At 34.8% G+C, this 20,509-nt stretch overlaps 4 protein-coding genes across 4 annotated transcripts in view; 2 read left to right on the top strand and 2 right to left on the bottom strand.

The window, feature by feature from the left end:
- LOC119832417 (uncharacterized protein MAL13P1.304-like) overlaps positions 1–5,297 on the top strand; it is a 29,396-nt gene extending 24,099 nt beyond the window's left edge. Inside the window, exon 4 of the mRNA XM_038356089.1 lies at positions 5,156–5,297. Coding sequence (XP_038212017.1) covers positions 5,156–5,297 — 142 coding nt within the window. The remainder of the gene's footprint in view (positions 1–5,155) is intronic.
- Positions 960–13,226, top strand: LOC119832318 (chorion peroxidase-like). The gene is made up of 11 exons (XM_038355980.1): positions 960–1,214; positions 5,156–5,281; positions 5,543–5,882; positions 6,166–6,385; positions 7,559–7,736; positions 8,310–8,437; positions 8,735–8,917; positions 9,762–10,089; positions 10,160–10,291; positions 10,362–11,810; positions 12,262–13,226. Exons 3-11 carry the CDS (start codon positions 5,601–5,603, stop codon positions 12,410–12,412), a joined length of 3,051 nt encoding a protein of 1,016 aa, XP_038211908.1. The 5' UTR covers positions 960–1,214; positions 5,156–5,281; positions 5,543–5,600; the 3' UTR covers positions 12,413–13,226.
- A 1,219-nt stretch (positions 13,227–14,445) lies between these two features.
- Positions 14,446–15,723, bottom strand: LOC119832639 (inositol monophosphatase 1). The gene has a single exon (XM_038356331.1). It carries the CDS (start codon positions 15,525–15,527, stop codon positions 14,706–14,708), a length of 822 nt encoding a protein of 273 aa, XP_038212259.1. The 5' UTR covers positions 15,528–15,723; the 3' UTR covers positions 14,446–14,705.
- Positions 15,724–16,599: 876 nt separating this feature from the next.
- Positions 16,600–20,509, bottom strand: part of LOC119832282 (myosin heavy chain, non-muscle) — a 64,042-nt gene continuing 60,132 nt past the window's right edge. Inside the window, exon 30 of the mRNA XM_038355942.1 lies at positions 16,600–18,862. Coding sequence (XP_038211870.1) covers positions 18,727–18,862 — 136 coding nt within the window. The 3' untranslated portion in view covers positions 16,600–18,726. The remainder of the gene's footprint in view (positions 18,863–20,509) is intronic.

Below are 20,509 nucleotides of genomic sequence, written 5' to 3'. Positions count from 1 at the left end.
AGAACATAATTTGAATTTACATCATTTATAAATAAAATTAAACAACATGATTTCGCAATACTATTTATTTTTTATCATTGTAATGACTAATATCAGTTACCATACGACTATATTTTGTACACAGTTTTTTACCTACTAGTAAAAATCCTAACTGAGTTCATTATCATAATATATGTTGAAATAGTAATACAATTTTTTTTCAATATAATATTTTATTATGTTCTATAGCTAATTTATATTTTGACAACCCTATGGTGTGATTGAAACCACAAAAAATCCAACATTTAATGACCAAGCCATCTCTTGCAATACCAAGATAAACACTGAACCAACAATTTCACAAGTCAAATCTATCTGATCAACTGTGACGCATTTTTTTTCGTTTTGTAACCGCATCTATTTAAAAATTGTACGTGCTCGATACAAAATAAATATAAACAAAACTCAAATCTTGAAAAAAACAGAACTCAAATCTTGAAAATTACACTCTGGAACGATTTGAATATTTCATTCTATGAAGGAAGTATCTAAAAAAGTATTTTCATGTTTCTATAGTCTATGAATATAAAAAAAAATGTTCTTACAGAAAACTTAAAAAAAATAATAACGTTATATACAGAATCGCAATGAACACGTAAGATTTTGTAGTCTATGATGAATAAAATACATAACACATATTTTAATTTAAACAAGTATCCAGAATTTATCATAACATTTTAATTTCGCAAACCATTATTTAGACTGCCCATTAGTTCACAAAGAGTCAACAAACTTAATTAAGATAAATCATAGCACCGTAATCGACATAAAAGGACAAAAAATATTCAATGAAAATGTCAACTCAGAACATCCATTCAAAGCAAATTAATTAGTTCCACAAATTGCAATGGAATTAATAGGCATAAGCCAGATGCTGATATTTGCAACGTTTACGAAATAACCGTGTGGAAGTGGCAGTATTTCAGCGCATGTCACATTTCCCGCCAAAGCAGTACCGCGCGCGCATCATGGCGTCTTCACGTACGAAAGCGCGCGAAACCTCAGCGTACTCTAGTCATTAAAGACTGATCGACTATGACTTTTAATTTATTGACTGACTAATATTATGTGACTGTGGTGTTTTTGACTTATTATGACTAATTATTTGACCGTTTGACATTGTGACAGTGACTTGACTTGACTGGATTTTTGACTGGACTTACGACATCAATAAGGTCAGTATTTTATCCATATTGATAACAATTTTTATTAAAATACGATTTTTGTCATACCTAACAGATTATTAAGATTTTATCGCTTACCCTCTTCTTAATTAAAGTAAATATAAATTAGAACAAAAAAAGTTTATGTTTTCATGAAACTTCATCATACTTGTAACAAAATATTACAATTCTTAAGCTGAGTAATATTTGTTATATTTTTATAAGAAACTCCTTTACAACTAACCATCAATGTCAATAATATGCAAACAATTTGTAATAGTGTACTAGAAAATTGTTTTTGTATTTTTCTCAAATTCAACTTACCAAAATTAATGAATTTTTATGTATAATTATTATGATCAATTGAAAAAAAACCATTCGTATACATAATATAATCATATATCCGGCTATAATCTGGTATTTCTATAAATATATTCCAAATTGGAATATGTACTATTTCTTTCAAATTGGATAAAACTGCAAAATTTTGTGTGATAATTAAACTTCGTTATGCTTAGTTTAGAAATAAATCACGCATAAACAACGTATACGATACGTACTTCTATATATTAAATTAAATAATTTATATTCTTTATATGTTTAAATAATATTGATTTTGTTATATTTTTACATAATACATACATATATTAAAAATGTTATGTAGTTGGTATATCTTGCAAGAATTATTTTTTATTATTTACTTAGGAATAATAAAACATTATAACACCTGCGCAGTTGAAGCTTATAAACAAATACATAATTATCCGGGGGCCATCTAAGTTTAAAACCACGCCGTTATACGGTTTCATTCAATTTATCTCATCTTCTCCAGAGACCAATTATAGTTTTTACTGTTATAAACAAAGAAAAAAGCTCGTGTTTTAATGAAACACTTTCCCTTTTTTTTAAATTGTTTTCTCCAAATTTGTAAACTTACTTATCGTTGCAGTTTATTTCAAAATAACCTATTCTTAGTTTTTCATCAGATTTATAATAGTTCTAGGATAGTAAAATTCATTCGTATCTCTAAAAAAGTCTGACTCAAACATTTATTTATTCAACTAACCTTCGTTTAGAGGCGCTTTTGAATCGTCAAATACAAAAAAATAATTTTCACTTTCGGAAAACATTTCTACAGAGAAGATCCGGCTAGACACTAGTTGCTCTTTTAAAATCATATCAATGTAACAACATTTTACATAATAAATAATCATGCCAGGGACCTGTCCTGTGGTTTTTTAAGCGGCAACATTCCATGGATTACAATGTTTCATAAATTCATTAATGCTATAGTAGGCTCTCTAATACATTTTACACGTAAATTAAAGTGTTTCAGCAAGAAATAAAAAATACAGGTAGGTACGTAATATATGATACTATAGTACCTTATTTACCTTCTTTGTTAAAACGATAAATGCAACAGACTTCTGCACGGATGTATAAAAGTTAAAACGAATATTTAACCAAGATTTAAATGCACAACATATAAATTAACATTGACTCTCAAAAACAAGTTTGCATAACAATAATGTAATCCTAACGAAACTTGAACATTGAAATGCTTCTCTCTTATATAAAAATTTAGATTAATGAAAATAAATTATGTAGTGATTAAGTATATTGTCTGTATGCCTTTCTCGTGACTTATAAAGGAAGATATTTTACATCAAAAGGAAAGACTTAACCGTTCGCCTTTATTAACCCGATATTAAAATGTATATATAATTGATGAAGTAGACTGTGTTATGACTGATGCGATTTTATATTATTTGTTGCTATATCCGCAACAGAAATACATCATCTTCGAAAATTATGTATGTTCGTACAGATAGACGGACAGCGATAATAGGTAACTTTTTGTAATCTGTGGTAATAGAATCCGTTTCACCCTTTGGATACGCAACCTTAAAATTACAAAATTTAGTCACTTAAAAATAATGTCCCAAGAGTAGAAATAAATTAAAAAAAAATTGAATTATTACCCGCCATACTTTAAACATTTACGTCAAATGCGGTAAAGTTATATGTTTTGCAAGATAAAATCAATAAGAAAAGAAGCCTCACCCACAAAACAAAAAACTCGAATTATCTAAAACGTAATCCTACTAATATTATAAATGCGAAAGTTTGTGAGGATGTATGTGTGTTTGTTACTCTTTCACGCAAAAACAACTGAACCGTTTGCAATGAAATTTGTTACGTAAACAGCCAGACAACTGGAATAACATATAGGCAACTTTTTATCCCGATATCCCTACGGGATACGGGTCTACGCGTGTTAAGCCGCGGGGCGCAGCTAGTCTAATCTAAAATAACTTAATAATAATCAGCGTGGCCAGAATCTAATCGTATATGTACACGACAGCGCAGCGAAAGTGTTCACTTTCACGCGGGTCAAACAGGTGAACGATAGTGGCCATTGATTATCGAGATATCGCTAAAATTTCCACATAAACGACCAATTAACATAACTAGTGTGTGGGTTTTGATTGTTAAATAAGTTTGCGAGAGTTAGAGAAATTTTTATTTGTTGATTCGGAGGTGTAAAGTAAAAAGGTAGGAGTTTATGTTGGTGTAAAAGGTAGGAATTTTTGATTCACTTGTTAAATAAGCCTTTAAAAAAGAAATAAGAAAAAGGTAATCGACATCCCTGAAACATATTCCATTTCAACTTCAAAAATGGGACCAAACGACACCAATTTTCTATAAAACAGAAAGAATCACGTCAATTGGTACACGTCAACACCTACGTAGTTATGGACTAATTCAAAACAGTAGTATTAAGATCATCTTTCTTTTTGGGAGTATCGGATAGATAAGAAAGTATCATAAATTATTTTAATAATTTGAAAGTGCCTTATATATCTATAAATGTGTTGTTTGTTCTTTGATAAAGTTACAATAGGAATTATGCATTAATTTTTGCATACGATAACTATAGCATTATGTAAACTTGAATATTAACATATATGTTTGAATTAGTATCAATTTTAACACACCCCACGGAATAATATGTGATCTCCGACAACACAGTAATAAAACACATCTGTAAAAGTAAAAATTACATACTTAAAATAAACTGTAAAATGTAAAGTTAATTGTTACTCTTAAATATAAATCATTGCGTGAAAAGTTTGTCTAAACTCTTTTGTAGTTTGACATCTTAGAATTAAATAAATGGCATTTCTATCTATTATTGGAATTTACATTTTAATTTTGATCGCAATCTGTATATAAAAATCGATAAAAACGTATACATAATGCATAAACACTCAGAAGTTCTAGAATCTACACATCCATCGCCAATTACCAAAAGAATATTGACAACTGTCATGTTAAAGAAATTGAAAGTCATCCACTTTCCCCATTCGCGTCACGTTGCGCAACTTGTAATAATATTACACTTAGCAATAAAACATTGCGTAATGAGAAAAGTTGTTAAAAATCTTACTTCTCTATGCTAATTATGAAATTATTACGTCATGCAAATAGATAAAAGTTACATAGAGCCGTTGTGGTTTATAATTTACTTAATAGATTTTTCATTGAAGAATGAGGAAATTTTCTCTCCGGGATATAGGATATCATATATTTATATAATTGAATATATATATTGGAATGTTTCTATTGCTTAATAAGTTGTTTGGAGCAGATGTGTTTCCTTGAGAGTTCTTTTGAAGGCAAGATGTCTTCAGTTTTCCCTATTTAAGCCCTGATTGGTCGAGACTGACGGTTTTAACTTTTTCAAATTATATTACAACCATTTGTGTTATGATTCGTTTAAAGTTTTTTTAATTAATGGAAAAACATCACTGGATTTTTGATCGATTGCTTTTAGATTCTAGTCTTCATTAGAATCGATCTAGACATTTTTTTATTTGTAGAAGTGAAAACAATTTTTTTAATAAATGGCACTCAATATGTGTTATGAAACTGAGTATCTTTTCTTACAGTGGAGATGCACTCGAGAGCCGCACAGAAGAGGGAAAGTTTCCCAAAGCGAGTGCGCTGCGGGACTCACCTTTATTGGAGCAATGCCCGCTGCGCGCCCCTCCCAAGTGTCCTCCTGCTTCTAAAAGGTGTGTCTTCTTATGAATGTGTTTATTTAACCTTAAATTCGTTTTGGCTGGATTATAATTAAAAGATTTGTCTCTTTACAAAATGGACATAATAGATTCTTTTGGTTGCTAAATAAATTAGATTTCGCTACGTAATTCATTTTAAATTTATAATCAATAAAACCTTCATTAGATTCTGAAAAAATACTGAACACTAGAAAGTAAAACAATGATAAATCTGAATTTTGGCTCAATAGCAAATAAATGATTACAATTTTACAGATACCGCACACACGATGGGACATGCAACAACCTGAACCACCTCCGATGGGGGTCCACCATGACCCCAGTACAGCGCTTCCTCTCCCCAGTCTACTCAGATGGCATACAAGCACCCCGCCGTTCAGTATTCGGTTCCCTTCTTCCTTCCGCTAGAGAAATCAGCGCGTCAATCCATGAAGACCAGGATGTGGAAAACCCTGGGATTACCCACTTGCTAATGCAATGGGGGCAGTTTTTAGACCACGATATAGTGTCATCGTCGCAATCGCGAGGATTCAATGGATCTGTGCCACGTTGCTGCAAGGACGGGGGAAGGGATTTCATCCCCAAGGAATTTTTGGTAAGGGCAATCAAATAATGAGTCTGTTACAAATTGTTCTCAAACTAAAATACTCCTGTGGAAGTTTAAGCATTTATTATTAGAATTATTTATTATTCTATTTGTGTATATATTGTGCTTGTGGAACCCACTTTATTCATGTGGTATCCATTCATAATTTAAAATCCTATTTCGTATACTAAACGATGATGCGTTTGTATATTTTTTTTCTTCCACTACCACACCTATCAATAACATTTTCCACTGATCCACATTCATTCAAGAACTTCACAATTCTCCCCAGCATCCGGAATGTCTCCCCATCGCAGTGCCTCTATCAGATCCGTTCTACGGTCCCCGCGGCGTCAGGTGTCTAGACTTCATCAGGTCCTCACCAGCTCCGCTGGAAGACTGTAGGATCGGGTGGAGGGAGCAGATCAACCAAGTGTCTGCGTATATAGATGGATCTCCACTGTATGCGAGTTCTGCGCGGCAGTCTGATAAACTCCGACTGTTTAGGAATGGTAAGATTAGTTTCCAGAATTTAATAAAAGTTGCCTAATTTAAGAATCCTTCATTCTAGCCATTTGTCTTTCTTTATACCTGTGAAGCAATTCATTCGCTGCGGTTTTATCTCCACTGTTCTTTATACAACTCAAAACGTACTTAAAGAAATATATGTACTAGAATATAGCTTTACGCTCTAGCGCAGACTACGTAACCCAGACACTTCCTTGGCGTCTACACTTGGATGGTCGCATACCACGTAGCTATTCACCAGCTTTTTTTTGCTACTCTACGTTTATAATGTACATATTATAAACATTAATTATTTGTGGCGTATCAGGCGTGTTACAGTGTCCCACACCAGAGCTAGATATTAGCTAGTTTTGCACCAATTTCCCACACAAGTTAGATAATTAATACATTTTTATTTGATCTTTTGCAAACAAATGTTCTCACTCCTCCCTCCCTCACTTACCTTCTATGAGGGTTTAGGCCATAATCCATCACGTTGGCCAAGTGTGGGTTGGCAGATGTCACATGCCTTTTGATTCTTGAACATGCCGGTTTCCTCATAATGTTTTCCTTCATCGTTTTTGAGCAGTGGTGATGTTATCAGTATGTGGAGATAAAGTGAAAACTCAATTAATTAATTGTACGTCACGTCTGGTTACGGCCTAGTCTCGAACCCGCTACTTATAAATTCTAAGTCCGAGAGTGAGTGTAAGAGGTGAGGATTCACCACTAAGCATACGCAAATATTACGCATGTTTTAATGGTTTATGCAACCCAAAAGCAAGTAGATGCTGACGAGTGTATCGGGCAAGTTTAACCTACAGTACTATAGACTTTCTAGCCGGGTATTCTCTGTAGAAACTGCTTTCCTAACCGGTGATAAATTATAAAACTGTGTTATAACGATTCTAAAAACTTCTATAAGAAATGTCATTGAATAAATTAACATATGTTAAAACTAGTTTGTGTACGATTCTAAAAAGCATCTATACGAAGTGTAACTGAACAAATGAACATTTGAGTTTGGGTTTGAGTTAGTGTTTAAGTTACAAATTAACATTTGAGTTTGGGGTTGAGTTAGTGTTGAAGTTGAAGTTTAAGTTCGTGCATGAGTTAGTGTGTGAGTGTGAGTACTGTGTACTGTGTGGTGTGTACTGCACCGAGTGGGTCGCGCGCAGGCATGCTGCAGTACGGGCGCGCGGCGGCGCAGCGGCCGCTGCTGCCGGCGCAGCGGGCGGACGCGCTGTGCCGCGGCGGCGCGCTGTCGGCCGCGTGCTTCCGCTCGGGCGACGCGCGCGTCAACGAGCAGCCCGGCCTCGTCGCCGCGCACATCGTGTGGCTGCGCATGCACAACCGGTGAGCGCTACTTATTGAACCCCAATGTTAGCTTGAAGGTCTACTACGTTTTACGTAAACGGAGAATGAATGAAGATTCAACCTGGCTGATAAGTGCAAGCTCAACACTTATGTTTGACTTGAAAGTCGCTAATTATTATGTGTAATTTTGTCACTTGACGTTAAAAATATTTGTCGTTAATTCATGTGCTATGTTGTCGGTTACAACTAGTTTGTCCCTAATAGCATGTGCTGTATTGTCCATATGAACTTGAATAATAAGTTGTGATTAACATTCGTTTTTTGTCGATATGATCGTTTTGGTTAATGTGATTGTGATATTGACAATTATCAGTGACGACTTACTACTCACGAATTATGGTACATTGTCAGCTGAAAACTGATCAGTGTCTTGTTACATACTACGTAACATTAAAAATACGTACGTATGTACTTATCAATACAAAGTTGTATTAATTATGCAATTTCAATTATTTGCGGAAATACAGATGATACTACTGCTTTGTGTAGTTGTTGGGAAAAATATGGAAATATGGAATCGTTAAATAATACAGTTAATACATTTTTTTTCAGAATGGCAACAGAATTGGCGCATCTGAACCCCCATTGGAGTGATGAGAAGATTTATCAAGAGACACGCAAAATAGTTGGCGCTATGATACAGCATATTACTTATAGAGAGTTCTTACCAATTGTGCTAGGTAAATTGTTTACAATTAATATAAAAACGTCTGTTCTGAAGAACATGTTGTGATGTTAGAATATTATTAATATAAATAGTGGCTTAAATCACGTCACTCCAACTCACTCAAATCTGGAAAAAAATATTAACTCGACCTAAAAATTTGAGCAGTTACAACCAATAAAAAGTCATTATATGAACCAACTACCACTTTTTTATTATTAAAAGTAAATTAAACCAAGACATAAAATTGCCAATATTTTGTGGCTACATAATCGTCTCCAATAATTGGTAGTATAATAAAGCGTGTGTCCAGGCGCGGAGGTGATGCGGCTGTTCGAGCTGGAGGTGGGGCGCGCGGGCTACTGGCGCGGCTACAGCGGCGGCGCCAGCGCGGCGCCCGCCAGCGCCTTCGCCACCGCCGCCTTCCGCTTCGGCCACAGCCTCGTGCAGCGCTCGCTCGTGCGCTTCGACCGCGCGCACCGCCCCGCGCCGCACAGTGAGCCGCCCCTCCGCCCCTCCCCACTCCCCCCGCCACCCGACCCCTCCCACCCCCTCCGCCTGCGCGTCCTGCTCCCCCTCCGCATGCACAATACGCACCCGATCTCCACTTGCGTGACCCGCCCCCCCTTGCTTTGTTAGCAAAGCGCTGTCAAAGCTTCCGGTGACTCAGTTTAATCGTAAAACAATCCTACCTTGACTCAACCTTCGACCTGTTTGGATACTCTGATGCTGACGAGCCTGCTCTTACAATCTAACCCTTATCCCGAAAAATTATTCTTGGTGGCAGTCGGTTCGATCCCATAACCAGATCAGAGACAAGCTACTTAAGTTACACGAGCTAATTAATGCTACCTGAATCATACTGCCTGAGCTATGCTATCTTATTTTATACATTATTTATAACCTATCCTATGGTATCCCTAATGGTCTACCATTTCATCATCATCATCATCAGCCCATATATGTTCCCACTGCTGGGACACAGGCCTCCTATGAGGGTTCAGGCCATAATCCACCACGCTGGCCAAGTGCGGGTTGGCAGATGTCACATGTCGTCGAACTTTTGATTCTTGGACATGCCGGTTTCCTCACGATGTTTTCCTTCACCGTTTAAGCAGTGGTGATGTTATCCACATGCGCAGATAAATTGAAAAATCAATTTATTTCCTGCACGCTCGCCCGGTCTCGAACCCCGACTTATCGATTTTGATGTCCGAGGTTCTCACCACTGAGCCACCACTACTTTCTACGGTCTACCATTTAATAAACACGAATACCTATACGTAGGCTGTAGAAGTATATACACCAATCAAAAGAATCGACCAATAATCCCATTACAGATGTGACCCTCCACAACGAGCCCACAAACCCATCCAACATCTGGAGCATGGGCGCCGTAGACAGACTTCTCCTTGGGATGATCAACCAACCGATTCAGAAACGCGACGAATTCATCACTGAAGAGCTCACCAACCACCTCTTCCAGACTCCGCACTTCGACTTCGGTATGGACTTGGCCGCTATTAACATTCAAAGAGGGCGGGATCACGGGGTCCCTCCCTATACCGCCTGGAGGGAGCCGTGCGGCCTCAGCACAATAGACGGATTCGAAGATCTGTTAAGAGTAATGCCAGCCAGAGTTGTCAGGAAATTAAAAGCCTTGTATAAGTAAGTCTATTTTTTTTATTAATTTGCGTGTAGATCAGATTGCACATTTTAATAATGATTGATATTTCAGGCACGTTGACGATATAGACCTCTTCACTGGCGGGATCGCCGAGCGGCCTGTTATTGGCGGTTTAGTTGGACCAACTTTCGCTTGTATCATAGCACAGCAATTCTCCAATCTGCGTAAAGGAGATAGATTCTGGTAAGCCAGATTCTAGAAGTTTCTATTTTTGTTATCTGAATAGTCAATGACATGTGTTCTTATATTTTAGGTACGAAAATGGAGGATTCGACTCATCATTCACACCAGCACAGTTGCAACAAATTCGACGAATCACTTTAGCACAAGTACTTTGTCGCACGCTTGACACAATAGACAGCGTTCAATCCTTTGTGTTCCTATCCCCTGACAACCCTGACAATGAAAGAATATCCTGCCTTAACGGTCTACTAAACAACTTCGACCTTTCTCCTTGGGTAGAAATAAACTCCAGCTCAAATAATGAAGTGAGAAACTCTGACGAACCCACGACTACTACAAAAACCAAAAAAACAAAACCAACAACAACGACAGAAAATCCTACGACCACAACTAAAAGACTCAAACCAAGCCATGGCAATATAGCCCCTAAAAAGCCAAATGCAGCTTTGACTGAAACAAAAGTTCCAAAGCTGGGTCAAATTAATTTGACCGATGACTTAGATGACGTAACTGAATCTACTTTAGACTTAAAGGGTATTGACGATAAACTCGACTTTAAAAACAAAACTAAACGACTGGATGACGGAGACGTACAGACACGACGCAACCCGATAAATCAATACGGTGACTATGATGACGTGCATAGCGTGCAGTCGGTTGTTGTGAATAACTTGCCGCATACGAGGCCACACAACCGACCGTACCTATCCGTGACTGAAAACATCGACAAATATACTTACCTCATTAACTACGTTCCAAGACCGACTCAGTCTTGGCGACAGACGACTAGACGAAACTATGACAGGGATGTAGTTAAAGTGACATATCAGAATTACGAAGACACATACAGACGACCTAACAGACCATACTATAACAGAGATGACTTAGACAACGACTTTGAATCTAGAAGTGACGAACCTAGAAAGCCTGACTTACACTCATCAGCTAGATCAAATGATGACGTACTGACGACCAGACTTACAGAAAGACCATATGATAAAGTGACTGTAAAAACTACTGAAGTTGACGCAACCACTGAAAACTTATACAAATTACTGACTTTTGGTTATTTAGGTTCTTATAAAGGTGACCTTACTGACAGAATAACAAGGAAAGACTCACAAGACGACAACATAAGTAAAGACTTTTCGACTGACGAAAAAAAAGAGGGTACTGACACAAGCAGTGGAAAACTATCGACGTTCTTCCTTTACGAGACTGTGACTAGACCTTTTAACTCCCAACGACTGACTCAAGACGAAGTGACTAGAAACACTAAAACAAAATACTTCTATGTTAACAATGTTTTAAAGAAATACCCAGACGATGAACCCAAACATGAAGAAGTGCAAAATAAAAATAACATTCGCAAAGAGAACATCGAAGAGCGATCCGTTCCGGACAAAATGGCTGCTTTAGAAGAGCCAAAGTCTGAAAAACCTAGCTTCAAGGGTAAAAAGCCCGGAAACTCTGCTAAGACACCATCCGTTACTTTCCAAATAATTCCCAGCGAAAACAGGTAAATTTTTCATTCTTTTTAAGTATAATTATAAGGCCTTGTATTTTATTGTAATCTTCAATTGTGTAATTAAATGGCAAGGTGACGAAAAAGTATTTGCATATTGATAAGTTATTGTTATCTTGAACAATAAAGACAAACAATTATATCTATACCATTATTGGAAAACGGAAGGCAACCTAATAATTCAATAGTTCACAATTTCATCGTATAAAATTCATAAATTTAGTACAATTTGATTCGTATTTCATAGTACTTATGAATATGTCTATATATACTATAATAGCATTTATCACAAATAAATAATGCTATTCTATCTGTTAAATAGCTGCTTCAAATTCTTAAAGAATAAATAGCCTTTTATAAACTGCATTTAATAATATCCTGATAAACTATAACAAATCAATTATGTCTGTTGTTACTATTTATTATTATTTTTTTTTTGTTCTAGCCCTTCTCGATGGGCAGTTTACGAGGAGAAGGAAGACCTACTAGACTCTCTCCCACCAAGCATGCCATCCATCAAAATAGACCCTCACGCGCTCAGAGAGTTACCTCGACCAATAAATTTCACAGCAAAACGACGCTTTGGAAGGAAATAATATAATACTAACATAATTCAATTTATGTGCTAAGTGCTCAGTTTTTTCGTAGATGTAAAATTGTTAGGGAAGTTGTGACTATGTAAATTTTGACAGATTTCGATGTAATGTTTAGGACTGGTAAAGGATGACTAAATAATATCAATACTGACTATTTACTGACTAATGACTGACTCGACTAATGATCCTGCTGAGAGTGACCACGTTGACAAAAAATTTGACTTGACCGTGTTGACTGAATTTTTGACGAATAAAATTATTATCTATTAATACCCGACTATTGCTTAAATTTTTTCTCATCAAAAGTACTTGTTCAGTTTTTAGAATCAACTAGCTAGTATACAAACAAGGATAACAATTATACTTTGCAATTCGGAAATTAAATTGTTATCACCAGACTGAATAACATACAGGTCTATTTTATCGTAAATTGCAAATAAAGTAAATTAGTTTATTTTGAATTTTTGACTACGACTTCGGTAAAAAGAACAATACAAAAACTTTGACTATGGACTGAACGTGCATATACGCTACGGTACTTATAGTCCTCTGGTGATTTATTATAAATTTCGAGTCTGTTCAAGCATTAACAATAAGGATGTATACCTACACCAGACAGATACAGACGTCTTCTTGTCTTTGACATTTATGTACTTTTTAACGTAATTACCTACCTACTGGCACGAATTCTGCCCATCAAGTACCATTACTATAAGAATACCTACTAAAAAATGATGGAAGACTAAAGATAAACTAATTCTGACTACACTAAATGACTGACTCTTACTTACTTACTTTTTTCACTATTAAATAATTCAAGACTATCTTCTATCTTCTATATATATAAAATTCTCGTGTCACAGTTTTCGTTGCCATACTCCTCCGAAACGGCTTGACCGATTCCTCTGAAATTTGGTAAGCATATTGGGTAGGTCTGAGAATCGGCCAACATCTATTTTTTATACCTCTAAATGATAAGAGTAAGGCAAAACAGCGTTTGCCGGGTCAGCTAGTATGTTATAAATGACTTGCTAAAAATTGCGAATATAAAAATTACGAACAAGTATAGGTGTAGTTCCTATGTTTTGTTAACATATTCAAATTCCTAAATGGTAATGGCAAACTTTTTGACAACTTTCCTGTTATGACCTTTTGAGTAATATGACTCTACCTAAAGATTTGACTGTAATGACTGAAAAAAAATCGTGTCAATAGGATTGACACAATGAACCTTAGTTTTATCGGACTATGATATTCTGAAGAAAAAAAAGGCCAATCACTACTGCTACTTTTACCAATACTAAAAAGGAAATGTGAAACTTATCTGATACATGGGTACTTATTATGAATGACAGAGGACTCTTGAACTATACTGACAATTGATTTGACAGACTAAAATACCATTTACAACTATTTCAAGCCATTTTTGACATATTACTATTGACAAAAATAAACTAGCAATCTAGCACTGTTTCTGATTGACTATTTTATTTTCGACTAAAAATACAAAGCTGACTTATTATTTGCTGTAACTAATATTTGACTTGACCCTAAAACTGACTGACAATTGACATGTTGACTGATTGAATTCAACTTGACTTATTTTTTTTTTTAATAATACAACTACTGTTAGGATATGTTGTTTCATAGTGCAATTATAAACTAAATAGCAGTTTTATAATGTCTCAAAAAGCGAGACTCCAAACAGAGCATGCATTTTTATAGAATAAAAACCATTAATTATAATTTTCTACATTAGAATTTCAATTTTTAATTTTAATTTGTAATACTAGAATAGCATCCACCGACATGATCTGAAATTTAAAAATAAAAATCGTATTATAATAATTTATTTCAACATCACTTATTATAGTAATGGAAAATAATAAATTTATTTGATTTCAATTAATTTTAAATGTTACATTTTAGCAACAAAGAATAAAGATATTTAAAAGAAATAATTAATTTTTATTTACTTGCCTTGTTAAAATATTTAATTATAAATGTTAAGTACACGAAATAAATATTTCCTATTTTATCAACATAAAAGGTATTTAATAATTTATTACGCATTTAAGATACAATAAGGTTAAACTATACCAACATACATTTGTAATAAAAGTACTCATACAAAGTAACAAATAAAATCATTAACACTATAATATCATTTGTACACTCTGGTAATATTATAAAATTAAATACAAATAACAGAACATTTATTGCACATGTCATATTTTTTATATTGTTTTATAACAAGGTAATAAAATTCCAATAAAAATATTACTTTCCATCATTAATCTCTCTCTGGATAGTATTGATTAAGAACCTTGCTCATTTCTTGGGCAAGTTCAATTGAAGATGCACACAGCACTCTCCGAGAGAGTATGTCAAATGGTCCCCCAGCTGGGTCAATGCAGACTCCACCAGCTTCCCGAATGATAATATCTCCTGCAGCAATATCCCATGCATGAATACCAAACTCAAAGTATGCATCGCTACCACCCAAAGCAACATTAGCCATGTTCAATGCAGCAGACCCAATTGTCCTCACCCCATGCCCATTCTCGACCAAAAGCTTGAAATTCTCAAACATAACCCTCTGTCTCTCAGAGTCTCGAGAAGTTCCAGCTTCAAAAGATACCAATGCTTTACTCAACTCTTTAGTTTGTGATACATGAATCTGTTTATTGTTCAAAAATGCACCCTTGCCTTTCTTTGCAGTAAATAAAAGTTGTAGAATTGGATTGTAGATAATTCCGGCGACGCATTCCTTGTTGATTGCGAGGCCTACAGATATACAACTTTGGGGATATCCATGAATGAAGTTTAACGTGCCGTCTACAGGATCGATAATCCACGTAGGGTCGTCAGTCAAAATGCATTTAGCTCCATCAGCAACGGATTCTTCGCCGATAAACTTGTGTGACGGAAATTTCTTAGTAAGTCCATCTATTAACGTCTTTTCTACATTTTTGTCTACTTCAGTGACTAGATCGATATCACTGGACTTTTGTTCGAAGACGTTGCAGCCATCTCTGAATTCTGTTATAAGGTTTCCCGCACTTTTCACTAATTCAAGTGCAGCTTCAAAATATTCATCGATTTTGTCAGACATTATTAGAACAAATAATAAATGTAATTGAAATTTTTACCTACTGCATGAAACGGCAACACTTCAATGTAATTTGACGCTGAATACACCTAGGAATTTTAGGGAATTCAGTAAACAACAAAAATTTTCCTGAACTTGCAAATTACCGCGACTTGTATCTTTGGAACTCGAACTTAACACAAATGTCAAATGGTAACGACAAATGACAATTATGTGACAGGCGCCGGTTTTTATTTGATATTGATTTCAAAACACGCAGAATGAAGCGCATCAAAAATATTTATAATTTGTCTAAAGTAAACATTAATCGGATTAGCGAATTAGCAATCTGGATTATTAGCGAATTAATAATCTTGCTGAATTAAACACACACTTGTTTTTAAAGTTATTATAACAATTGAACCAAATTTCACCATCCTTAGCTCAAATGGTATGGTAGATACAGTTTTCTTAACGTATCAAAGTAATAAGGGTGGCTTTACTGTAACAACATTTTACTGATTTTTGCAGTCTAACGTGGTTTTTCTAAGAACGTCGATCAATTTTGCTTTGGAACATTAAAAATAATGTAGAATCACAAAAAACAAAAGACACTTATACTAATTATGATATCATTCAATACTTAATTGATATCCAAGTAGTATATACATACACCTACCTACCTACATACCTTTGTACATAGTTCATTTTTGGGAAACGTCATAAGCCGCATCGTAGGTTGCTGCCACGTCGCTTTTCCCTATTTTTAGTTTTGTTCAGAAAATATATTTTATTAATAAATAATATATATATATATATATATATATATATATATATATATATATATATATATATATATATATATATATATATATATATATATATATATATTTAAAAGTAGCATATATTCTTCTTAATTACGTAAAGCTTCAATTTTAACCCTATGTTAAAGAAGTTAGATAAAAGTTGTGCTTGATAAAAGTTCTGACTTATGTAGTACTGAAATATGTAGGGTAAGTAGGGTGTTCAAACAAAAGTAACAGAATATTATTTTCTCGTACACAGTAGGAGAAAGGGATGTAAATAAAACAAACAATATTAAAAATCATGAAAAATTGTTTAATTGGCATACCAACTGATAACTTGTTACAACCTATGGCCAATTTTACAATTATCAATATTGTTAATAATTAAATATAATATTTATGTAAAATATGTTTATGCTTCAATGGTTTACTTACATTTAAATTTATATTATTATTCAGAAAAAAACTTTATAAAAAAAGAAGAAGTCATTAAAATTAAGACTCGGGGTACAATAACGTATAAAATGCGAAGATACAAGTTGTTTTCGTTATAAAATAGTGGTTAGTGTCCGTCTGTGACGGTAAGGGCGCGTCCACATAAAGAACCTAAGGCCACGATGTAAACTAAGTCTTATCTAAGTCTAAATAAAGCAAGCGGTCCTAGCGCACACTTGTAAGTGATAATACCACATGTATAAAAGTTCACCGTTTCCTCAACCGATGGCGCCATTGAAGCCGTTCCAAATTTAAATTCATCAAAATTCCCATAGACAACACTTCGACCGCCATCGGCTTAGGAACGCACACCATCGATTATTCAAATACACGACCGATGATGCCAGCTAAGAAAAAATTTAAAAACCCGCCGCGGACGCGTCAGCGACCGACAGTCCAACGGTTATTCCCTAGTAAGTACAAATAAAAAAAAAACGATGCATTCGCCGACGCGTCCGTTGACTCCTTACAACTAGCTTTAAAAATTTTATGGCAACTAAGCGCTCAGTGGAACACTCGACACTTATATACAGGAGGAGCGCAACCGGCCGGCTCAGAGCCACCTCCAACGGGGCACGATCGAATCAAAATGTCAGATGAATAAAAATATTGTCGCAACACCAGTCTTCACCTCAATTGCGATAAATGCAACACCGAAAAACATTTGCCACGTAATTAATACTTTTACAATCGAATTTTTATTATAAAAAAAAAATAAACACGCGATGGCGCCGCGAAAGTCGTAACACATGATTTGCACAGACTATTAAAAAGAAATGAAAAGCGCCTTTTTACGAACGCTGTGCTGTTATTTATTTATTTCTTTCGCCAGCACCACCGCATAATATCACGCATAGAATGAATTACCAATTAACATCGTCCGACCAAGTCGCAACGTGAAAACTCGATACTTTAGGAATGTTTCGATACTAATACTGGTATGGGTGAACCAATTTGAACTGACTGAAACGTGTATTTTCAAAAACCTTACAATTACAAAAAAAAAAAACCAGATTATAAAAAATAAACAGATTGATAAACAATTTCATCTATGGCAACCCTGAATTGTCTATACCACAATGTATTGAGGTTTTTAGTGTTAAAAATTGAGCACCAGTCCACGATCAAATCAGCAAGAAATTCATTTTGAGGCGTACAAAATTTCAAATATCACGTATATACAATTGCTATTGCTTGTTACATTAAAATATAAATATATATCGATTATACATTTTGCTTTCGCTTGTCTCAAACTATTACATTTAATAGTTCACAAACGATCGAGGTTAGTTATGGGGGCAATTTCAATCGTAAATAGCGATTATCCTCACATTCTCGATATAATATTAATATTAAGTTTACAATACGACAAGGCGAGCAACTGATTAAATAAAAAATAAATAAATTTCACGTAATTTCTTGTCTGCGTTTATAACACAACGTTACTAGTGTAAAAAAGTGACAATTTGAATCGACTTAAATTAATTTAATATCAATTTTGATTACAACAAATATAATGGCGTAACAAAACAAAGGAAATTTTCGAGACAATTTTTTTATTGTAAATGATTATGCGACAATTACAAGGAAACAGATGTTACGCCACTATACGCTGGAACAGCTAAACAGTACAATAAAGACGGTCAACCGCCATAAAACATTATTTATTATATGCAAAACAATACAAATGTGAATTTTTCTTCAAATAACCTTTGAGCGGGGGACAATAATCTCATTTTTCATACCGAAAACTCTCGCAACTTTTAAACACCAAACAATTTCTCTGAACTGTACCACCAAACAACAACAACGAAAACCGTCCCCCGCTCAAAAAATACCACGGCAAAAAAAAAAGTCGCAACAAAAAGAAAAGTCGCCGGATAGTCGCAGCGCAGTCGCTCGCCAGTGTCCCACCGCGCCGCTCACTCCAGGCTGTTGGCGGTGTCGTTGACGTCGTCGAACGACTCGTCGCCGGACGCGTGTCCCGGCGCCAGCGACGACCGCTTCACGCGCGACGACGACGACGCGCCCGACAGCCCGATCGCGCCGCCTTGCCTTCTGGAAGCGCACGCGGTCGATTGTATTATTAAAAGTCGCTGGGCGCCAACGCCCCCCACACGGCGGTACACGTGCACAACGCCAAATAAACATTAAAAAAAAAACGATTATTTTTTTAATTATACTATATTTCATCTGAGGTTATAAACTCATGTCTGACCACAACATAATAAATAAATTGCCATTTAATTTAGTTAAGCAGACTTTAATTTTTAAATGAATTAAGTATAAAGGATCCTTTTGAGGTAGATAATTGTTTTTGTGACAACATAAAAACAATTATATTCTATAAATAAAATATTTTTAATAAAAATAATGTTATTATTGCTATCTTAGATATACTCTTCATTTAGTCTATGGCTGTTATTTGACAGTTAAAAATAACGCCTACTTTGCTCTTTAAACTGCTAAGTTGACTATAGTAATTAATAGACATAATGTTAAAAGTGATTAATTTGGAAAATGTCGTTAACTTATTCCACATGATAGAAAGTTAAGTAGTTTCTTTTAATACAAGTTATATGTCGAAATGTTAATAGCCGTGTGTGTAAAACACGTTATAGTTTTGATGATTTGAATACCAAACAACATAACATAAGCATTCAATTTCCATCTACCCTCCAAACGGTTACATAATTAACACAAACATACACTGAAACCGAATCGCTTTGTATTATTTTTACAAGCCTGCATTAACCTGCATTCGCACTTACTTATTTAAATAAATCTTTTTTTTACGATTTAGAGTTTAGACATGATATTACATTCATGAAATGATGAAGTATAAGTTATGATGTAATAGATGTTGGATGTCCATATGGAATAAATAAATAAAATATAAATCAATTTACCGAAGTATACGGGTTCGAGGATTTTTGTTATGCATTGGAAATCATACGACTTTGATTGGTGAACTAATTACACGCACATTAATTTTGGGTCACTTAGGTTCATGATTAAGATGAATTTTCCTAATGATATAAGTACCTAGTATTATAGTTGCCAAAAGGGGATATAGGAAGGGGGAGTATTTCTGAAATTGACGTGAAATGGCTGCCTATCTAAGTATTTTATATAAAGTACGGCAAAGTGGGTGTTATCAATGCATAATTAATTATGTAGGTATGAGAGTATTGCAAATGGGTGAAAAATTTTATATTTTGATTTCAATATATACATGAGAAAGCAGTGATAAGCATACAAAATGGACATGAGTTGTCGACTGACGTAACATACTTTGCTAAAGGTTTCTTTTCTAAACTTTTTTTTAAATGTAAAAACTGACTTTTATATGGGTATTAAATTAAAAATGTATATCGTAATTGAATAGCAGTGCGAATGTCAGGTTTGCGTTCCGTAAAGCCCTGTTACCTCATCGATTTGCTGTTCGCCGTCTAGTCACTATCGTCCGACACCGTCGGCCTATACAAATAATGTGGATATTATATCACAACAAATATATAACGTGCTTAATTCGTATAATAAATTTATTTTACTTCTAATTAACCACGAGAAGGCTCTAGTCTCAGTATGCGCAAAGATGTAATGTTTGTATTCCTTGCAAACGTCTACAGTCTTCCATAAACTTATATATACTGACCTAATACTGATAAATGGAAAAGAAATATTAGACTTTCCCCCTGCTTC

This window comes from Zerene cesonia, chromosome 15 (genome assembly GCF_012273895.1).
Source record: "Zerene cesonia ecotype Mississippi chromosome 15, Zerene_cesonia_1.1, whole genome shotgun sequence".
NCBI lineage: Eukaryota > Metazoa > Arthropoda > Insecta > Lepidoptera > Pieridae > Zerene > Zerene cesonia.
This window is presented reverse-complemented; position numbering and strand designations above follow the sequence as displayed.

Excerpts from the sequence above, each read along its gene's own strand:
- LOC119832318 (XM_038355980.1), top strand. The coding sequence starts at position 5,601 with ATGACCCCAGTACAGCGCTTCCTCTCCCCAGTCTACTCAGATGGCATA. Across the intron at positions 8,438-8,734 it reads GTTCTTACCAATTGTGCTAG|GCGCGGAGGTGATGCGGCTG; the intron begins GTAAATTGTTTA and ends GCGTGTGTCCAG. Across the intron at positions 10,292-10,361 it reads CGTAAAGGAGATAGATTCTG|GTACGAAAATGGAGGATTCG; the intron begins GTAAGCCAGATT and ends CTTATATTTTAG.
- LOC119832639 (XM_038356331.1), bottom strand. The coding sequence starts at position 15,527 with ATGTCTGACAAAATCGATGAATATTTTGAAGCTGCACTTGAATTAGTG.